We start from the raw sequence: 17,317 nt of genomic DNA on the forward strand, positions 1-17,317 counted from the left end.
GGGGAAAAAACCTGATACATACAAATAGTCCTGGGTTATAGCAAAAATTTTGTTCCATGACCCTGTACATTATTTTTTGGTCACAACTGATCATATGCATGCCGAGTTAGTTGCCACCATTCTTGCACATTATTCTATAAACGTCATATTTAATTCAAGAGCTAGAATCAACCAATATTAATTTTTCAAAACATGTACTTAATTTTTTTTCAAGTAACTTTCCTTAAAAGCAATTATCTTCTTTGACACTTCTTTTTCTACAGCAACGTTCATCAAATTAATATTTCTTGTTTTAGTCTGGCTGGATGGGAATTCTAGAAACTGAAGTCCTAGCACAGCTGAAGATTTCTATTTCCTTTCTGCAAGAGATGACTGCATGACCGGCATGTCTTCTAAGAAATATATTTAATACTGACCTAAAGCTTTGAAAAATGTGTCATGTTCATCACAATTTTCATCTTTGCATTATGTGGATGCCACATTTTTAGCATAGTGTTTCTCAAATGTGGCAATTTTAAGATCTGTGAACTGCAATTATCAGAATGATCCAGCCAACATGGCTCATTGGGTAATTCTAAAAGTTGAAGCGCATACAAATTTGCCAAGTTTGAGAAACACTGCTTTAGTGTATACAGGGAGTCTATGCTTGAAAGAAAATTGAGCAATTTTCTCTCAAACATTCAAATGTCTGCCAGTTTGAGGCTATTTCCCCACTAATGGTTTGTAGCATCCTATAAAATGCTGAGAGTTAAATATTGCTGTACCAAAAGAATAGTAAGGAGGACAGGTTTTACACCACCTTAATAATGGGTAATGCATCAATAGTATACATCAACAGAAGGAAAATTGTCTGAAATAATTTTCAAGATAGAGTGCATACGAAGGGTTTAAAGCATTCAAATAATTTTTCCTCTATCTTACATGTTAGCTAGTCTGGTAAATGTCAAAACCGAACTAGGCAATTCTGACATTTTTCCTTATGTTGAAGCAATGCTGTAATAAACAAAAGTATACTCACAGGAACATAATTGATGGGTTGAATTCATGATGTGATTCATCAAGGCATTTCCTTTAAATTCCAGGTCATAACAATTACATGGCCTAAACAGCAAGCCAACAACCTGATTATTATTCTTTCTTGCACTGTTCCAATGGATTTTACCGGTATTTCTGCTTCAATACTGTCATTCTTTGGGTTACATTTCCATTCATCCAATGTCTGCACTAGATTTGCTAAAACTGCATACTTATCTAACCCTTACAACTATTTTCCTCTGTCCCTTCTATCAGCTGGAATGGTATGGAGAAATAATGTTACTTTACAATGTTTTGAAATGAAAATAGAAAATCAATGTCTAATCCTCAACTTGCCTTTCGGCAACCACATATACAACATCATGGAAAAACCATCAGGATGCTAGCATCCATCTATCTAATCAATTTTTGCTTAGAGCACAATCGTTGTGGTGTTTTGTTTTTAAATTCTGACCTTCTGCAGAACAGTGTTTTACTCAATGAACAAAAGTGCCAAAATCATTATAAAACAATAGATTCCAAACAGCATTAGCAATGACATTCCAGGTGATATTTCTTGTTTACTTACGTAATCAAAGAAGCAGTCTCTTGAAGTTTTAATTTTTTTGCACAAAACCTCACATCTGCTCATAGCAGATGGCTCTGTTTTCAACTTGTTTCATATATACGATATGTTGTATTTTTTCTGACTTTAAATGTTGCAAAGATAAAAACTCCTTGTGATTTTGAAAAGTGACTTTCAAAATATATGTAGGGAAGGGGGTAACATTTACCCCAAAATCTAATTTTAGAAAAGACTACCACTGATTTAATTGGAATAGTTTGGACAGAATAAATATAATATGATACAATGGAATCTGAAAGTAGCGGGCATTAAACTTTTCCCTTTGCCACGAGTAGATCACTCTCTGATTGCTATGGAACTCTGTCTTACAAACTCCTACACATCAGGGAAAGCCCTATTAGATTCATACCAGTTCCTAATAGTTCTTATCAGTTTTCAGAGGGATTTTGGAAAGTTTCATAGGCAGCTCAGCTGAGACTCTGATTGCTCACTGTAATAAAGAGATATCCAGAGCACTTGAGCAGTATCTTCCTATTCAAAGATCCACTGCAGTCCCCTTATCAATGAGAAATTTAGGAGATGAAAGCAACAAAGGAAACTCTGTTGCTTCAATACTCAGCACTACTGGAAGAAAACACGAGTTTGACTGAAAACTGGCAGAAGCTCACATTCAAGGCAGTGGCAATTCAGAATCCTTTTCAACTTTGAGGTGGGCCATTTGTACAAATCTCTTGATCTTTCAGCCACAAATAATTTGAATTAAACTAGAAACTTATATGTCCATGATAACAGGGTGACTTTCACCTAAGTAACAGCCAGTTCAATTCCAATCCATATTATTTGAAAAATCAGAACAAAAGTATGTCCCACAGCAGATGTTTAGACTGATGGTTCTCCTAATGAGCACATAGTCCACAGCTTAAGAAAATGGTTGTTATTCATTTTTCAGCAAGGCAGCATGATCCTTGAAATTTTACTTTCAGGCTTCGCTGCTTTTTTAATTGCAATATAGATGTGTAATAATAGTGCAACATATTCTACAGGTAGTTCTCAACTTACATATTTCGTTTAGCAACCGTTCAAAGTTACAATGGCACTGAAAAAATTATGATGGTGAATTATGATAGTTTTTCATACTTGCAACCTTTGCAGCATCCCCATGACCATGTGATCAAAATTCAGATGCTTGGTTAAAGCTAAAGCTTTTGCAAGATGCTAGAACTAGAGGAGGGTTTGGCCTGCCTAATTGGGAGTTGTACTACCAAGCTGCAAATTTGATGTGGGTTAAGGAATGGATAACATTAAGGAAGACTAGATTGTTGACACTAGAAGGTCATGATTTGTTGTTGGGTTGGCATGCTTTTCTATGGTACAAGGGAACCAAAACACAGGGCTATTTTAGAAGACATTATATACGGGAGTCTTTGTGGCTAAATTGGGAGAAGATAAAAAAACAATGTTATTTGAAAATTCCAGTTTGGTTATCGACGATAGAAGCATTTTCTTATCCTATAATTTATAAGAAGGAACAAACAGTTAGATATGGGGAATTACTAGATGAAAAGGGTGAACTTAAATCGATACAAAATTTAGAGGAACAAGGTATAAAGATGAATTGGTTTTCATATATGCAAATACACTCAAGGTATGATGAAGATTCCAAAAAACAGGGATTTTATGATAAACAGACTGATTTAGATAAGATTTTGACAGGTACTGATGAAAAGGTGATTAAAAAACTATATGGTTACTTATTGGGAATTAAGCTAGAGGAAGAACAAGTTAAAGAAACTATGATTGCTTGGGGGAGGAATTTTGGATATGGGATTGACTTGGAGAAATGGCAGAAATTATGGTCACAAAATTATAAAATGACAATGTCTACAGCTTATAAAGAAAATTTGTATAAGATGTTTTACAGGTGGCATTTCCCCCCGACAAGGATAGCAAGAATGTTTAAGAATAAATCGGAAAAATGTTGGAAATGTCATCAGGCACCTGGTTCATATTACCATATGTGGTGGACTTGTGAGGACGCTAGAAAATACTGGACTAAAATCCGCATGTGGTTGGAAAAAATGACAAAGAAACATATAGACTTGAAACCGGAGCTTTTCTTATTGGGAATCCTACCAGATGTATACAGTAAAGATTTGAAATATTTGATTGTAAATGTATTAACTGCGGCTAGGATTGTATTTGCAAAAAATTGGAAAAATGAGAAAATTCCATTGCAGGAAGAAATTATTAAGAAAATATTGGAATGTGCTGAGATGAGTAGATTGACATTTGAAATTAGAGAGCAAGAAGATAAACAATTTTATAAAATTTGGGACCTTTTCTATCAATGGCTGGACGATGAAATACAAAAATAGAATATTTAGAATGTTAGGTAATAAGGAATATTATTGATTGTTTTTTTTCTTTTTTTTGCTACTTGATACTACATTTATAAAGTTTTGTTTAGGATAGAACTGGTATGATTATATGATTTGTTATAGAATAAATTACTTAAATTATAGTTATCTCATAAGGTATGAATGAATAAAAGTGTAGTCAAATGATTTTCTTTTAATAATGATATGAGGATATATAAGTTTGGATTGATAATAAGAGTTATTATGTAACATAATTGTAATTGAGACTACGAAATTGAATGCACAAAACTGATGAACCAACCGACACACTGTTTGTATATAAGTATGGAAGAGAGCTGATGCTTTTATGTTTTGTCTGTTTTGTTTGTTTGTTAAAAAACCAATAAAATTGTTTTCAAAAAAAAAAAAAATTCAGATGCTTGGCAACTGGTTCATACTTATGACCGTTGCAGCATCCCGGAAACATGTGACCACTTTTTGCAAACTTCTGACAATGGGGAACCAAGATTCACTTAACAACCAGTTTACTAACTTATCAGTTGCAGTGATTCATTTAACAACTGTGGCAAAAAAAATGTTGTAAAATGGGGCAAATCTCATTTAACAAATTATCACTTAACAGCAGAAATTTTGGATTCAGTTGGCGTCGTAAGTCGGGGACTACCTGCAATATGTAATAATATAGTTCAGAGCTGAACTCCGTGCGCTGAACTTCATTAAAACAACATTAAAAAAAGATGTTGTTTCATTACCAAGCTAGTAGCATCAGCAGCAAGGGGCAGTTGTTAACTATCTATATAATTTTTACAACATTTTAGTTAGATGTGCTATATAAATACACTTCCTTACCAACAATAGTATCCAAAGTAATAATCTATTAGATAGATAATAATACAACAAAGTTGAGACAATATTGATGGAGTATCCTATACTTTCTACAATGAATAATATACTTATTTGTATTCTAAATGATCCCTCGCTTGGACATTTTAATATATGACCAAAAATGATCAATATAAACACTTTACATTACATTTACAGTGACAGAGCCATGAAAGACTTAACAGGTTTCTTTCTTCATTTTCCTGATTGAACCAAGGAAGGAGAGCTTCAATAAAAAGGCTGGGTACTTAAAATACAATGTAGAAATACAAATTAATTGAATTAAAAAGATATAAATTATAATAGAACTCCATGGTAGAACTTTAAGGTTTTCAACACAATGTATATTTTATCATTAAATATTTATTTCATCCTATATATTTATTATAATCCTTCAAAAAATTACATATTTCTCTAAATGGTAGCATATTCTTTAAATCTAACGAGCCACATTATTTCTTAATTTTAAGCACTGCTATTCTAGGAAACTTCGTGAACTCTGTAGACATGACAGATGGTTTAATTACTACAGATAAGATAGATCCTCAAAAGGGAAATTTATTATAAAGCTAGATTTCAAAATAATGGAGTAAGAGCATAAAATAATGATTTCAGTCTGCTATACGGGCAAAGCTCTCTTTTTGTTGTCAGTAAAGAGAAATACTTTTGGACCTATAAGCACATATATTGTTGCTGAAATTCAATATCACCAAAAGTTCTGGAAATGTCAGAACAGTGACAGAATCTTCTGTTCAGAACATCACAAATCACAGAAAGAACAATGATTTGCTTTGCCTCCAACTCTCAGACTGATTTTATTTATTAGATTTTGATATTGCAATTATTATTTTTATAAATAACAAGTATACCTAATACTCCTTTTTACATATTTATCCACAACAAGAAGCTTGTGAGGAATATTGGGCTGAGAGACAGTGATTGGCCCAATCAGCCAGCTTTCATGCTTAAGTTAGGACTAGAATTCACTGTTTCCTGGTTTATTGGCCAGCACCTTAACCTATACTCCAAACTGGCTCTTACTTAAGAATGTTTGTTCTATGAGAAAAGTTGAGGAAGCTCACTTGAGAGTTCTTCTGTATGAACATAATTAAGTCTTTCTCCTAGGAAATTTTCAAGATATGAATAGGACTTTCATTTTACCATTTACCATCAAGACTTTCATTTAACCATTCCAAAACATTAACCATTTTTCTTCTTTAACCATTCTTTGGTCATACAACTTGTATACTTTGTGCCATTTTCTTGCTACATGATCCACTTTCTTTTGATCATCAGTTCAGGGACTGATACCCAACATTTTCCTGTACAATTTGCTGGTACAATTCAGAATTCCATCAATGATAGCAAACCACCCTGGTCCAGAGGAAGCAAAGCATGAAACTACTGTTACCATGTTTCACAGATGAGATAAGGTCCTTATGCTGAAATGCAGAGTTTGCCCTCGCCAAACACAACAGTTTTCCTTCAAGCCGAAAAGTTCTATTTTGTTCTCATTTTTATTTTTATTTATTTGGTTTGTCAATTGCTTACAAGATAATAGGTATAAGTAAAAACATAGTTATGAATACATGGATGCATATAAAAAAAATAAAAGAAACAATAGGACAGGGACGGTAGGCAGGTTGGTGCAATTTTGCACGCCCACTACAGACCTCTTAGGAAAGGGTTGAGGTCAATAGTAGACAGTCTAAGGTTAAAGTTTTTGGGGTTTGGGGAAGAAACTACAGAGTCAGGTAGAGTATTCAGACATTGATCACTCTGTTGCTGAAGTCATATTTCCTGCAATCAAGTTTGGTGCTTGAGTTTGTATCTGTTGCTTGCTCTTGTATTGTTATGGTTGAAGCTGAAGTATTCATTGACAGATAGAACATTGCAATGTATGATTTTATATACTATACTTAGATCAGACCAAAGGTGGCATAGTTCTAGGTTGTCTAGGTCTAGAATTTCAAGTCTGGTGGCATAAGGTATTCTGCAACGAGTAGAGGAGTGGAGAACTGTTCTTGTGAAATATTTCTGGACTTTCTCAAGTGTGTTAATATCAGATACATAATGTGGGGTCCAGACTGATGAGCTGTATTGGAGTATTGGTCTAGCAAATATTTTGTATGCTCTAGTCAGTAGTGTGATATTACCAGAGAAAAAGCTACGTAAGATTAGGTTAACAACTCTTAATGCCTTTTTGGCTATGTAGTTGCAGTGGGCTCTAGAACTTAGATCATTAGAAATGAGTATTCCAAGGTCCTTGACAGAGTTTGCATCATCAACAAGGTCTTGACTATTCAGCCTGTATTTTATTTTCTTATTTTTTTTGCCAATATGTAAGACAGAGGATTTATTTGTTGAGATTTGAAGTTGCCATTTGTTTGACCATTCTTGTACATAGTCAAAGTCTTTTTGATCTTGTCAAAATGTCAGAACATTCTTCCAATAACATTCTGGTTTATCCCGGTGGGCTTTCACAGAGCCTGCAGTATTTTTCATCATATTAGATATGGATTACACCAGGAGTCCCCAACTCCTTGACTGCAAAGTAATATCAGTCCATAGCCCACTGGGAAGTGGGTCACATAAGGGACAGGTGAGCGCACAAAGCTTCATTTGTGCATTTACAGGATTAGGTTAAGCATTCAAACCCTTCCCCCACACCACTACTGGTCTGTGCAGCCAAAAAGATTGAGGACTGCTGCATTACACCATACAATTATACAGTTAATAACTTAAATTAAATTTCTGCCAACAAACTGCACATTAGTAGTACAATGTCTACTGTCACATTTATAACAGTTATAGTGTGACAACCACACTAGCTTTTACTTGAAGGCTGAGCAATGACTCAGAATAACAATTCTATCATTTTCTAGAATTTCCTTTTTACAGACTGATCCTGAATCTCAGTTGCATTGCTCAGAATAATCATTATATCATTCTCTCTGGCTTATTTTTACAGACTGTTTAAGTTATCTCCAGTCTCAGTTCCACTGTTCTCTTAGTAACATCCAACCTTTCTTGCATCTCCCATATACTATAATATATAGTATAATATAGATCCTTCTGAAACCTATATTCAGTCATTGAATTTTTAAAAATATTACTGAAGAAAAATTCAGAATGTAGTGTTCCAAAATGATCTAGTATACCGTATCTCATCCTGAATTTAAATGTTAAAATGAATAAAATATAAAAAATATGGCAAGGGACTATCTGCCCATCCCACCAGATCTCATAGAAAGGATAGATCATGGTTCTGTCATGTAGGAAGCTATGTTTGGTGGTCTTAGGTGATGGGCCTTTTCTGCTGTGGCCCCTACAGTGTGGAATGTCCTACCTTACCTCAAAGTGAGGATGGCCCCATTGTTTCTAAGCTTCTGAAGATTTAGTTATGCCAGTGGGCCTGGAGGAATAGTGCATCCCTCCATCTATTATTATGTTAATAATTTTAATGTTTTTAATATTTGCTAATAATTATTTTAGGTATGTATTTAGTTTTTTATGTCTCCCAGAGTCATTGTATCATGAGATGGGCAGATTTATAAATAAATCAGATAAACACATAACTAGTTCTGATTGATAACCTTTATTAGATAGAATCAGGACCTAATAGAATATCTTTCTAAACAGAAGTTTCAGAAAGTGATCTGGCAGCCCTCTCTTTACACTCATTGGATCTGAAGATGAAAAAGATGAAACAAACCAAGAGTTCTGAGTACATTGTAGCTGATCCATATTTACAGACTCAGAATCAATATCCAAAATATCTATGAACCAGCCGGAGTTGTAGCTACTGATCGTTATAGCTCTAAGTTGGTTAGGATTCATTATTTCAATGTTTTCTCATTACTTGTTCAGCTTTGTGAAAGCTGCTGGTAGTTTAGGAATGCTTGAGAGTGCTGAGGTGGGCATGGATAGCAATTATTTATTAAGTGTGGGTAATCTACAGTGAAGAATTACAATCTTAAGACTTAAGATGATAGAAATTTAATAAGTTCTAACGAAGGACCTAAGAATTATTAAGATGGCATCTAAGAACATAGGCAAGCAGGGTGGGTTTTTATAAAATTAGGGTCTTCAGATCTGGTTAATTCTATATTTCTAGATATTGAAGAACTCCTTAGGTACTGTTCTGGGAGCTCCGATCAAAATTGTTTTTTCTATATTTTATTTTATTATCTGTATTACTTTCTTTTTAGTTTCACTTGAATTAAACTGACAGTTAACACAGTCTCATGACTTAGTTCTCCAAGGGCACATATAATAGAATAGAAAAGAGCATATATAATAGAATATTAGCTCAGTTTTGAACATGGTAATCTTTCTAAAAATTCTCAAATTAAAATACTTTGTGATTCCAGTACTTTTCTAGCTTAAAAAAATATCCTAAGATGGTATTTTAAATAATGATAGAGTTATTGTCAGACCTGCCCCAGAGTCTGATCTTCTAGCCAGAGGTGGGATTTAAATAATTGGACAATCAGTTCTTTGCCCTAGTGACCGGCCAGGTAGGCGTGGCTGGGTGGGCATGTGACTGGGTGGGCATGGCCAACTCGTCATCACTCATGGTGAGGGGAGCCTCCTCTCGCCTGGCCTTACCTCACCCCTCCCCTCCCAGCCACTCGTCACCTCGCCCAGCAGCTCGCTTGCCAGATACTTACTCTTAGGCTTATTGAAGTCAAAACTAGCACCTGCTGCAATGACAAATTTGTATTTTAATCCAGGCAGATACAGAATACAGAACTAACCCTGATTCCCACTAGCCCTTCCTCCCATGGTATGCCAGTGTGTAGCCAATCCAGCATTGCCGAGGTATTTTGGGAAATGCTGAGGTGTTTGGGCTGGTGAAATTCCACTCTCAGGGTAAAAAGCCACGTTTCATATTTTCCACAGGCATCACAGTTTTTAATCTATTAGATTCAAAGTAGTTTGCATATCTCTGAAGTGTATGAGAGAGTACTTTATATCTTGCTCCCGGAATTACTGAAATATAAAAAAGCCAGATCCTTTCTACTATAGTGAAAAAGTATGCATTTTCTTTTGCTGAACACCATTTCAACTGTTTTATGAACACTCTAGGTTTTCACAAATAGCATATCTAGATATTTCTAATTCTATTTTTTACTTAGAAAGCATTTAAGAAATGTGCATTTAAAAGTCATTTGTTAATTTTACTTATTTCCTAATATATCTGTTTATCTGCTCCATGTTTTTGAAATTAGATATTTTTGTTTTGAACATTACACAGAAATACTCAGAACAAGGATGAATCACTTCCACCTTCTTCCTCTCTCCATATTCCACAATAACCAAAGTATCATTAGCAATAAGAGCAGAAAGAAGTAATGTGGGAGAGCTTTCCAAAACCCAGTCATTAGTTTGGAAAAGAACCAGAAAGTATTACTCTGAGTGAGCAACACCTCCACATTGACTGGTTATTAATTAGTCTATTGCAAAGCTATAGAAGGCAGATGGTCAAATGGCAGAAACTTTACAAAGATTTGGGAGTAAATTTGATGCATGTTCCCAATTAGCATTTTAAGTTAAAACTGGACAGAGAAAAGAAAGGCTCTGAAGCAATAATCCTTTTATTTATTTGTTTGTTTATTTATTTTTCTTTTGAATTTAAAATAATTTTTAGGATGTGTCAATTATTGTAGGTTTTCTTTTAAGCTTTATAAATGGGTTACATTTCCCAAGGGTATAATTGAAAAAACACAAAAGACAGATCCATAGCTATTCTTCATGCTCTAACTTACCTAGGAAAGTCACCCATGTTTAAGTATGTTTTATGGAACTTAAGAGAACAGTGTAGAGAAACAAATATGGGAAAATAAAAAAATAAAGGTGATGATCTGTAATTATGTCCAAACAGCATTGTCTACGGCATAATTTTATTCATCACATTTAGAAACCACCCATCTTCCTTACAGAGGAACTCTAGGTATGCACAAATAAAATGTTAAAAACATGGAAACTAAATATGAAAATATAAAATAGAGGCAAGTATAATTAAAATCTAATATTAGAAATTAATTAATATCATTTATACGTGCAAATAGGAATCAATTCAAGCAAAGCCACTGAGAAAAACAAAATAGATTCCAATAATCAATTGTAGAATGACAAAATGTTTTTTTTAATAAATGAAATTCACTTGTTCTGTTTAGGATTTGCCCTGCTTAGGTGCAGGGCCTGCTTATTGAGCTTGCCTAGTTATCAAAGTTATGATTGCTATGAGAGATTTGATTTTCATTTAACTTGTGGCAGAGCCTTATGCTGATCTGATTTTTAAAAATTAAATCCAAGAGGCCACTCCGCCCTCATCAAAATGTCCAAACAAGTTCAATATAATATTAAAAATAAGTTGCAAACTACTAAACCAATATTTCTATTCATATAAAGTGTATTTGGAACAATGACTATGCAATGTTTCAATGGTACTTCACTTTGACAATACTTCAATAAAATATAATTCCAAGATGCATCTTAAAGCGTCACAGTCTCCTGTTTTCAAAGGCAACAAAAGTTGCTTTGCTTTCAAGATCTTTTTCAGCACATCCAGCTAAAACAGGAGTAAAATCTTGGAGGAGGCCAAGTGTTTTAGAGAGGTGCAGAACTTAATGACAGAAGAGGTGTCATTAAGCAGAACTGTAATAGTGCAGTCAATATGAATCATAGCACAGATTCTGCTATAACAAAACATAATTTGGTTCTAAAAATGTATCTATTATGACATTAAAATTACTTTAAAAGCAACTTGCTCACAATGAGTGCAGGAGGAATATACTAAGTGATATTTTCTACATCTATGATAAATTACCTCTCTCTCAAAGTTTTTTATCTAATGGGTGTCAAATACCTTCTTCAAAGCCACCTCTCTACTACAGCTCTGTGAATGAAACCATTGGTTGGTTCTCACAGTTAAACTATGGTTAAAGCATTCCTTACTATCATTCCATCTATACTAAGAGATATCTTGTATGCTCAGCACTGCCATTTGATATAAATATATTTTGTTTTCCATATCTCAATTTCTACTGGGGAACACTGGAATCTTTTCAGTGCTTTCCAGGAGCACTGCATTCACTTTTCTAGAATCTTCCTCTCTTTCTCTTACAGGATCTGCTGCCTTTCATTTTTAGTACCTAATATTCTCTACATTTTTCTTTAGCGTTTATAAGGTACAAAAAAAATCAAATTCTCAGTGAATTTAATAGTGCAATCATACAAAATTTAACATATAATTTGTAATTATATATTTAAAAATTTGTAATAGAAACACATTTAATTAAATACCTTCATTTTAAGAATAGTTAACACATACATCTTAGAAGAATTAGTACAAAGATATCTTACTTGCGTCTTTCTGCTGTGTTGATGTAAGCCTGTGTGTTTACTTTAAATTAAAAACTTAAATGGATGACATTTATTTATTAAATACCTTACTGGCTTAAATTCTTATCTTTATATAAGATTTAAATTCTTCATATATTCAAGGACTTAGTTACGCTTCTATTAGTTCATTTATTTACTTATAATTTTTCTATAACTGTTTTAATGGAACACAATCTAAACAAAATAAATCATCCATTATCACAAATAAATCATTATCACAATATTTTGCATATCAATTTATTTTTACAAATAAATAGATGAGTATTCCCTAGGCAAGCATACATCCCTAGACAGGGAATCTTAGATTCTGGATTTGCAGTATTTTAAAATTAAGCTAGTAATTTTATATAGTTTCAGATTAAGAGCTTTTTCTTCACTGTTCCAAGGATGTGGAAATATTGGGCAGGAGATGTTTCCATTAAACTGCCAACAACCTTTGCCTTTAGACTGTCAATTAACAGAGAAGTCTTTTTAGCCAGACCTTAACATTTGTACGATTTGTGTTTTAATGTCCTTTTTTTCCTGGTTTTATCCTTTAAGAATATTGAATTGGATAGCAGTTGATAACAGTCTGAGTCACTTTGTAATTGCCTCTCCCAAAGGGAACCTTTCTACCTACCCTCCCTCTCTGCCTCATTCCTTCTTTTTGTAATTCACATCAATTTGTGGCAGATTCTGAGCAGTTAAAAACACAGAATTAAAACAAAAATAATGCTTAGAAATCGCACATGATTTTCATACTTGTCTTGTAGGATCCCTATTCATACAAAAGCATGAGTTAAGTGGAAGACACTGAGAAGGATCAATAGTACTTTCTTTTGGTAAGAAATTTTAAAATATTTATTAGAAAATCAGTTTAGAATTGAGAATATTTCTAATGTGTCTGAATTGGGGAATAAAGTTACACAAAAGGACTTTTAAACATTGCTTTTGGCAAAAAAGTATTTCACAGCCAAAAATATTATTTTGCATAAATCCATTCTTGACTTAGTTTGTTTTACCTAATAAGAAAATGTTATTGTCATGCCATCATCATTTAGAAGACTATAGGGCAGAGGTGGGCTGCTGCTGATTTGGACCGGTTCGCCTGAATCTGTTGTTCTGATTCTGCGTGGTTCAGAGAACAGGCAAATTGGATCACCAGCTCTCCCTATCCCTGCCCATTTTGGGGGCCATTTTCAGCTGTTTTTCAGCCAAAAAACAGCCTGAAAACGGTCTGAAAAAAGGCCATTTTGGGGCTGTTTTCAGGCTATTTTTAGGCTGTTTTGGGCTGCAAAAAGGGCCCCAAACAGGCTGGTTTGGGGCCATTTTCGGCCATTTTTGAGCCATTTTCAGGCCATTTTGGGGAGCCCTTTTCATGCCATTTTTCATGCCATTTTCAGCTGCTTTTAGGACATTTTTTGGTCCTGAAAAACAGCCAAAAAACAGGTGGCATTTCTGTGTGCTCCCGTTTCTGTGTGGCACTCTCCCCTGAATGCTAGCAGCTGCTGCTGCCCCATTCTGCTTCTCCGTCTCCATTGCTGGGTGATCCCGTGAGAAGAAGGGGGCTAGCAGAGAGGGGAGAATGTAAGGTTGCTGCTTCTGGGATGAGGGGACCCGTGAAGCATCTGGGTCCAGCTCACCTGGCTTCTCTTGCAGCCAATCTTTCCCAGTCTAGCTTGCCACAGGTTTCCTCCCCAGGCCCCTGTCTGTTTAACCCTAGCCGGACAAAGCCAGCCCTCACCGGCGCCTAGCCTCACCGACAGGGGGCTTGGAAAGGGCAATGTGAGCTGCACTGCCATCTGCGTCAAGTTGGACTGGGAAGGGAGAATATGAGCCAGGCAAAGGGGTGAGCAAGGGGCATCTATAGCATGCCAGGCCTGGTGGACTTTCTAAGCCTGGCTAAAGCAGAGAGGGAGGGAGGGAGGGAGAGAGAGAGACCCAATCCAATCTTGGAGAGTTATATGAGGGCTGGCAGAGGTGTGCTCTCTTTCTCTCTCTCTCTCTCTCACATACACACACATGCACACGCACATGAAAACAGGTTGGATCGTTCTTTCCTCCCCCCACCACCAGAGACCCCTGGATTCCCTCTCCAACCCTGCCTGTCCCATACAGGCACTAGCCACACAAGTGACATAGAATTGACTATGCCCGCTCTGTCACATGACCCCACCCAGCCACACACACCCAGCCACTCATTAGGGCAGAGAACTGGTTGTTAAAAAATTTCCAACCCACCACTGCTATAGGACAACACCTAATATTTAAGAATTCCAAATGCTTTCATTATGAAATAGGCATAAGATACTAGGCTTTATTTCAAAGAAACATTTACTAAATCTGGGCATATAATAAAGGGCATTAAGGTCAGGCAGACACATTTAGGGCAAATATGACATGACTATATTGAATTAAGAAAACCAAGAGGATGGACTCTACTGGGATGAAGTTTGTATATAGTTTTTTAATAGAAAGAATATGACAATGATTTGCTGTTCTTTAGAAATGTTTTCTTTTGCAGTTTCCCAGACTATCTTGCATTGTTTATTGGTCTTTCATGAGATGGTGGTAAGACACTGATACTGACTACTGATAACTGGGTTTGATTTCTCTTGGACAGGTTAGTATATCCTTGGCCGCATAGCTGGGATGTCATAGATATATTTGTAATCTCTGGAATGTCTCTCGCGGTATACATGTTAACAAAACTCAGTATTTTTATATCTCGTATAACATTTCTAGACTTTCAAAATGAAAAAGTTGGGTAGTAAGACAACAAATATAGATGACCAATCTATTACTAGAACTCATAAAGATAAATCTATGGGACAATTCATGCTAATAAGGATTCAGAAAATGGTTATGTAAACAGATATCTCAACACTTTGTTAGTAAAAGGGCTCCTCATCTGTTTACAAGAAAAATATAAGGAAGAAATTGCAGAAAGTTCCACCTTAAGCTTTCATATTTCTAGCAGGAAATAGTTTTGCAGTTGAAATTCTTATAACCTTATCCCTTTTAGTTCAATGTCTTATTCAGAAGACTTGGCTATTTGTTCCTGGAAAATGTATTATTTTCAGTTTGAATTTACAGAGTCTGGCAGTAAAACTAAGTAAAAAAGCAAGATTTTTTTGAAAAAATTTCACAAGTACTTTTGATACTGGAAAATAATGGCTTCAGTGTGTTATTTGAAATTTGCTGGATAAAAAAATCATTTAATGCTACACTGAAAACTGGTGCACTGACAACAAGTAATTAACTGATATTTCATCTGACACTTTTTTGAAAATAAAATTTTCAATGTTGCTCCATGAATTTAGATTCAGTATATAAATATAAAAGGGGAGGGGGAGCTATGGGACATATTGATTCCATTCTCTATTACCAGTACCACCTTAAATCCAACTCCAAGTTGCTAAAGAACAAAATTGGGAGTGACAGATTAACTAGAAACATGGATATCTTTTAGCCTAAAACTGCTATAGCAACATTCATACTAAGTAGAATAGATCAGGCCTGCCGCAGCCATCTTTCCATTTCTCAGCTTACTGTACAGTATGGGAGGAGGGGCTAGACAACAACAAATCACTCTGTGGAAACTAAGGTCATCTCAACAGGTGCTGGCCAGAGATTAAGAGAGGTGCCAAAGAATACCTAACTAGACAATATGGCCTGTGATAATAATTATTCTTTAATTATACTGAAACCATGGGAAATAGTTAATCTGATTTTGTTTTCATCTGTGCCAAAATGATGTACTCAATAAAGCAGTTATTTGAGAAAGTTGAAGGTCTTGGAATGCTGAATTGGTTGGGTTCATTAGTCAGAACCTTGACAGTTTTCTTTTTAAGAACATTTTGAATGAATAATACATTTTAGGCTGATCATTTAATGGCAAATGAACTTTAAAATAAGTCAATATTTATTTATCAAACCAGATAAACAGAAAGACCACGGGCAGGCAAAAGAACATCAGGAACAGGAACGATTTCCAACTTGCTTATTTCCCCATTGACTTTGCTTCTGGGTAGCTGGCAAGGAAATCGCAAGCATAGCCATAAGGATGCTGCAACAGCCATACCTTTGTGAATAAAACTGATCTTAATGTCATGGAAATTTCAATTCCACAAGAGTAATTGGTTTGGGACTTTTTGTACATTTTTAAGTTATGGATTCTAGGTACTTTGATTCAAAAATAGTTGCAATATAATGTACCATTTGGGCTAACTTAAGGGTACAAACAAACAGTAGTAGTATATAGATGTTTTGCAACTCACCTAATGAGTAAGTAAGTCTAGGCCAAAATACCTTAAAATTATCAGTATCATCTTTAGCTTTCAAAGATAAAGATTCATCTTTATCAGTAAAAAGATAGAGTTTGAATATCTTGCTGTCTCTATTTTTCCTCTTAAAACATACACATTTTCACTTAATCAGTTAAATATCACATGTACAGAGTCGTTTATATTTGATCTTCAGATTTTATTCTCTTTTTTTAAAGTTTGATTTGTTTTCAAAGCTGAAAGCAATTTTGTGTTCCTTTTTAAATAGTTTGCTAGAATCCATGTGGAAAATAAAGGAATCGGCAACAATGAGGAGAAACTGACAACTGGAAGCAAGTTTTCATTTCTTCCTTCCCCTTCTTCACATTCTGGCCTTTCTCACTTGGAGCTATCCTTGGTCCTGTTTTGCTGCAGTGACTTGTATACCATTTCCTGGTTCCTCTTCTAAACTTCTGAACATTATGAAAACAGACAGACAGACAGACAATGTAATAATCAGTGAGTAACAGATTTCATGTGGTATTGGCCAGAATAGGTTTCACTCCATAATTCATCTGTACTTTTGCGTAAGTGGTTCTGACTTATTCTTTTCAGATATAACCAAGCATGATATTTCTATAGCAGTCACTAGATGCTCAAGAATGTCTGAAAAGTGTGTTGTAACAGAACTTATGACAGTTATTGGAAAATAGACTGACACCATGGATGCTTACAACACTTTGCAAATATTATCTCATTCCTCAATAATCCATAAATCACAAGCATTTATTTTTAAATTAAGT

At 34.9% G+C, this 17,317-nt stretch overlaps 1 protein-coding gene across 4 annotated transcripts in view; it reads right to left on the bottom strand.

Moving 5' to 3' along the window:
- The window catches only part of FRMPD4 (FERM and PDZ domain containing 4), a 197,481-nt gene that overhangs the window by 135,538 nt on the left and 44,626 nt on the right, over positions 1 to 17,317 (bottom strand). Inside the window, exon 1 of one of the 4 annotated variants that reach the window (XM_087938332.1) lies at positions 1,019 to 1,286. The exons of the other annotated variants lie outside the window; for them this stretch is intronic. Within the exon in view, the coding sequence (XP_087794458.1) occupies positions 1,019 to 1,026 (8 nt within the window). The 5' untranslated portion in view covers positions 1,027 to 1,286. Of the gene's footprint in view, positions 1 to 1,018; positions 1,287 to 17,317 lie in introns of those variants that run through there. 4 annotated transcript variants of the gene reach the window in all.

Source organism: Pseudonaja textilis, chromosome 8, assembly GCF_049901715.1.
Source record: "Pseudonaja textilis isolate UNSWEBS1 chromosome 8, rPseTex1.2, whole genome shotgun sequence".
Lineage (NCBI taxonomy): Eukaryota > Metazoa > Chordata > Lepidosauria > Squamata > Elapidae > Pseudonaja > Pseudonaja textilis.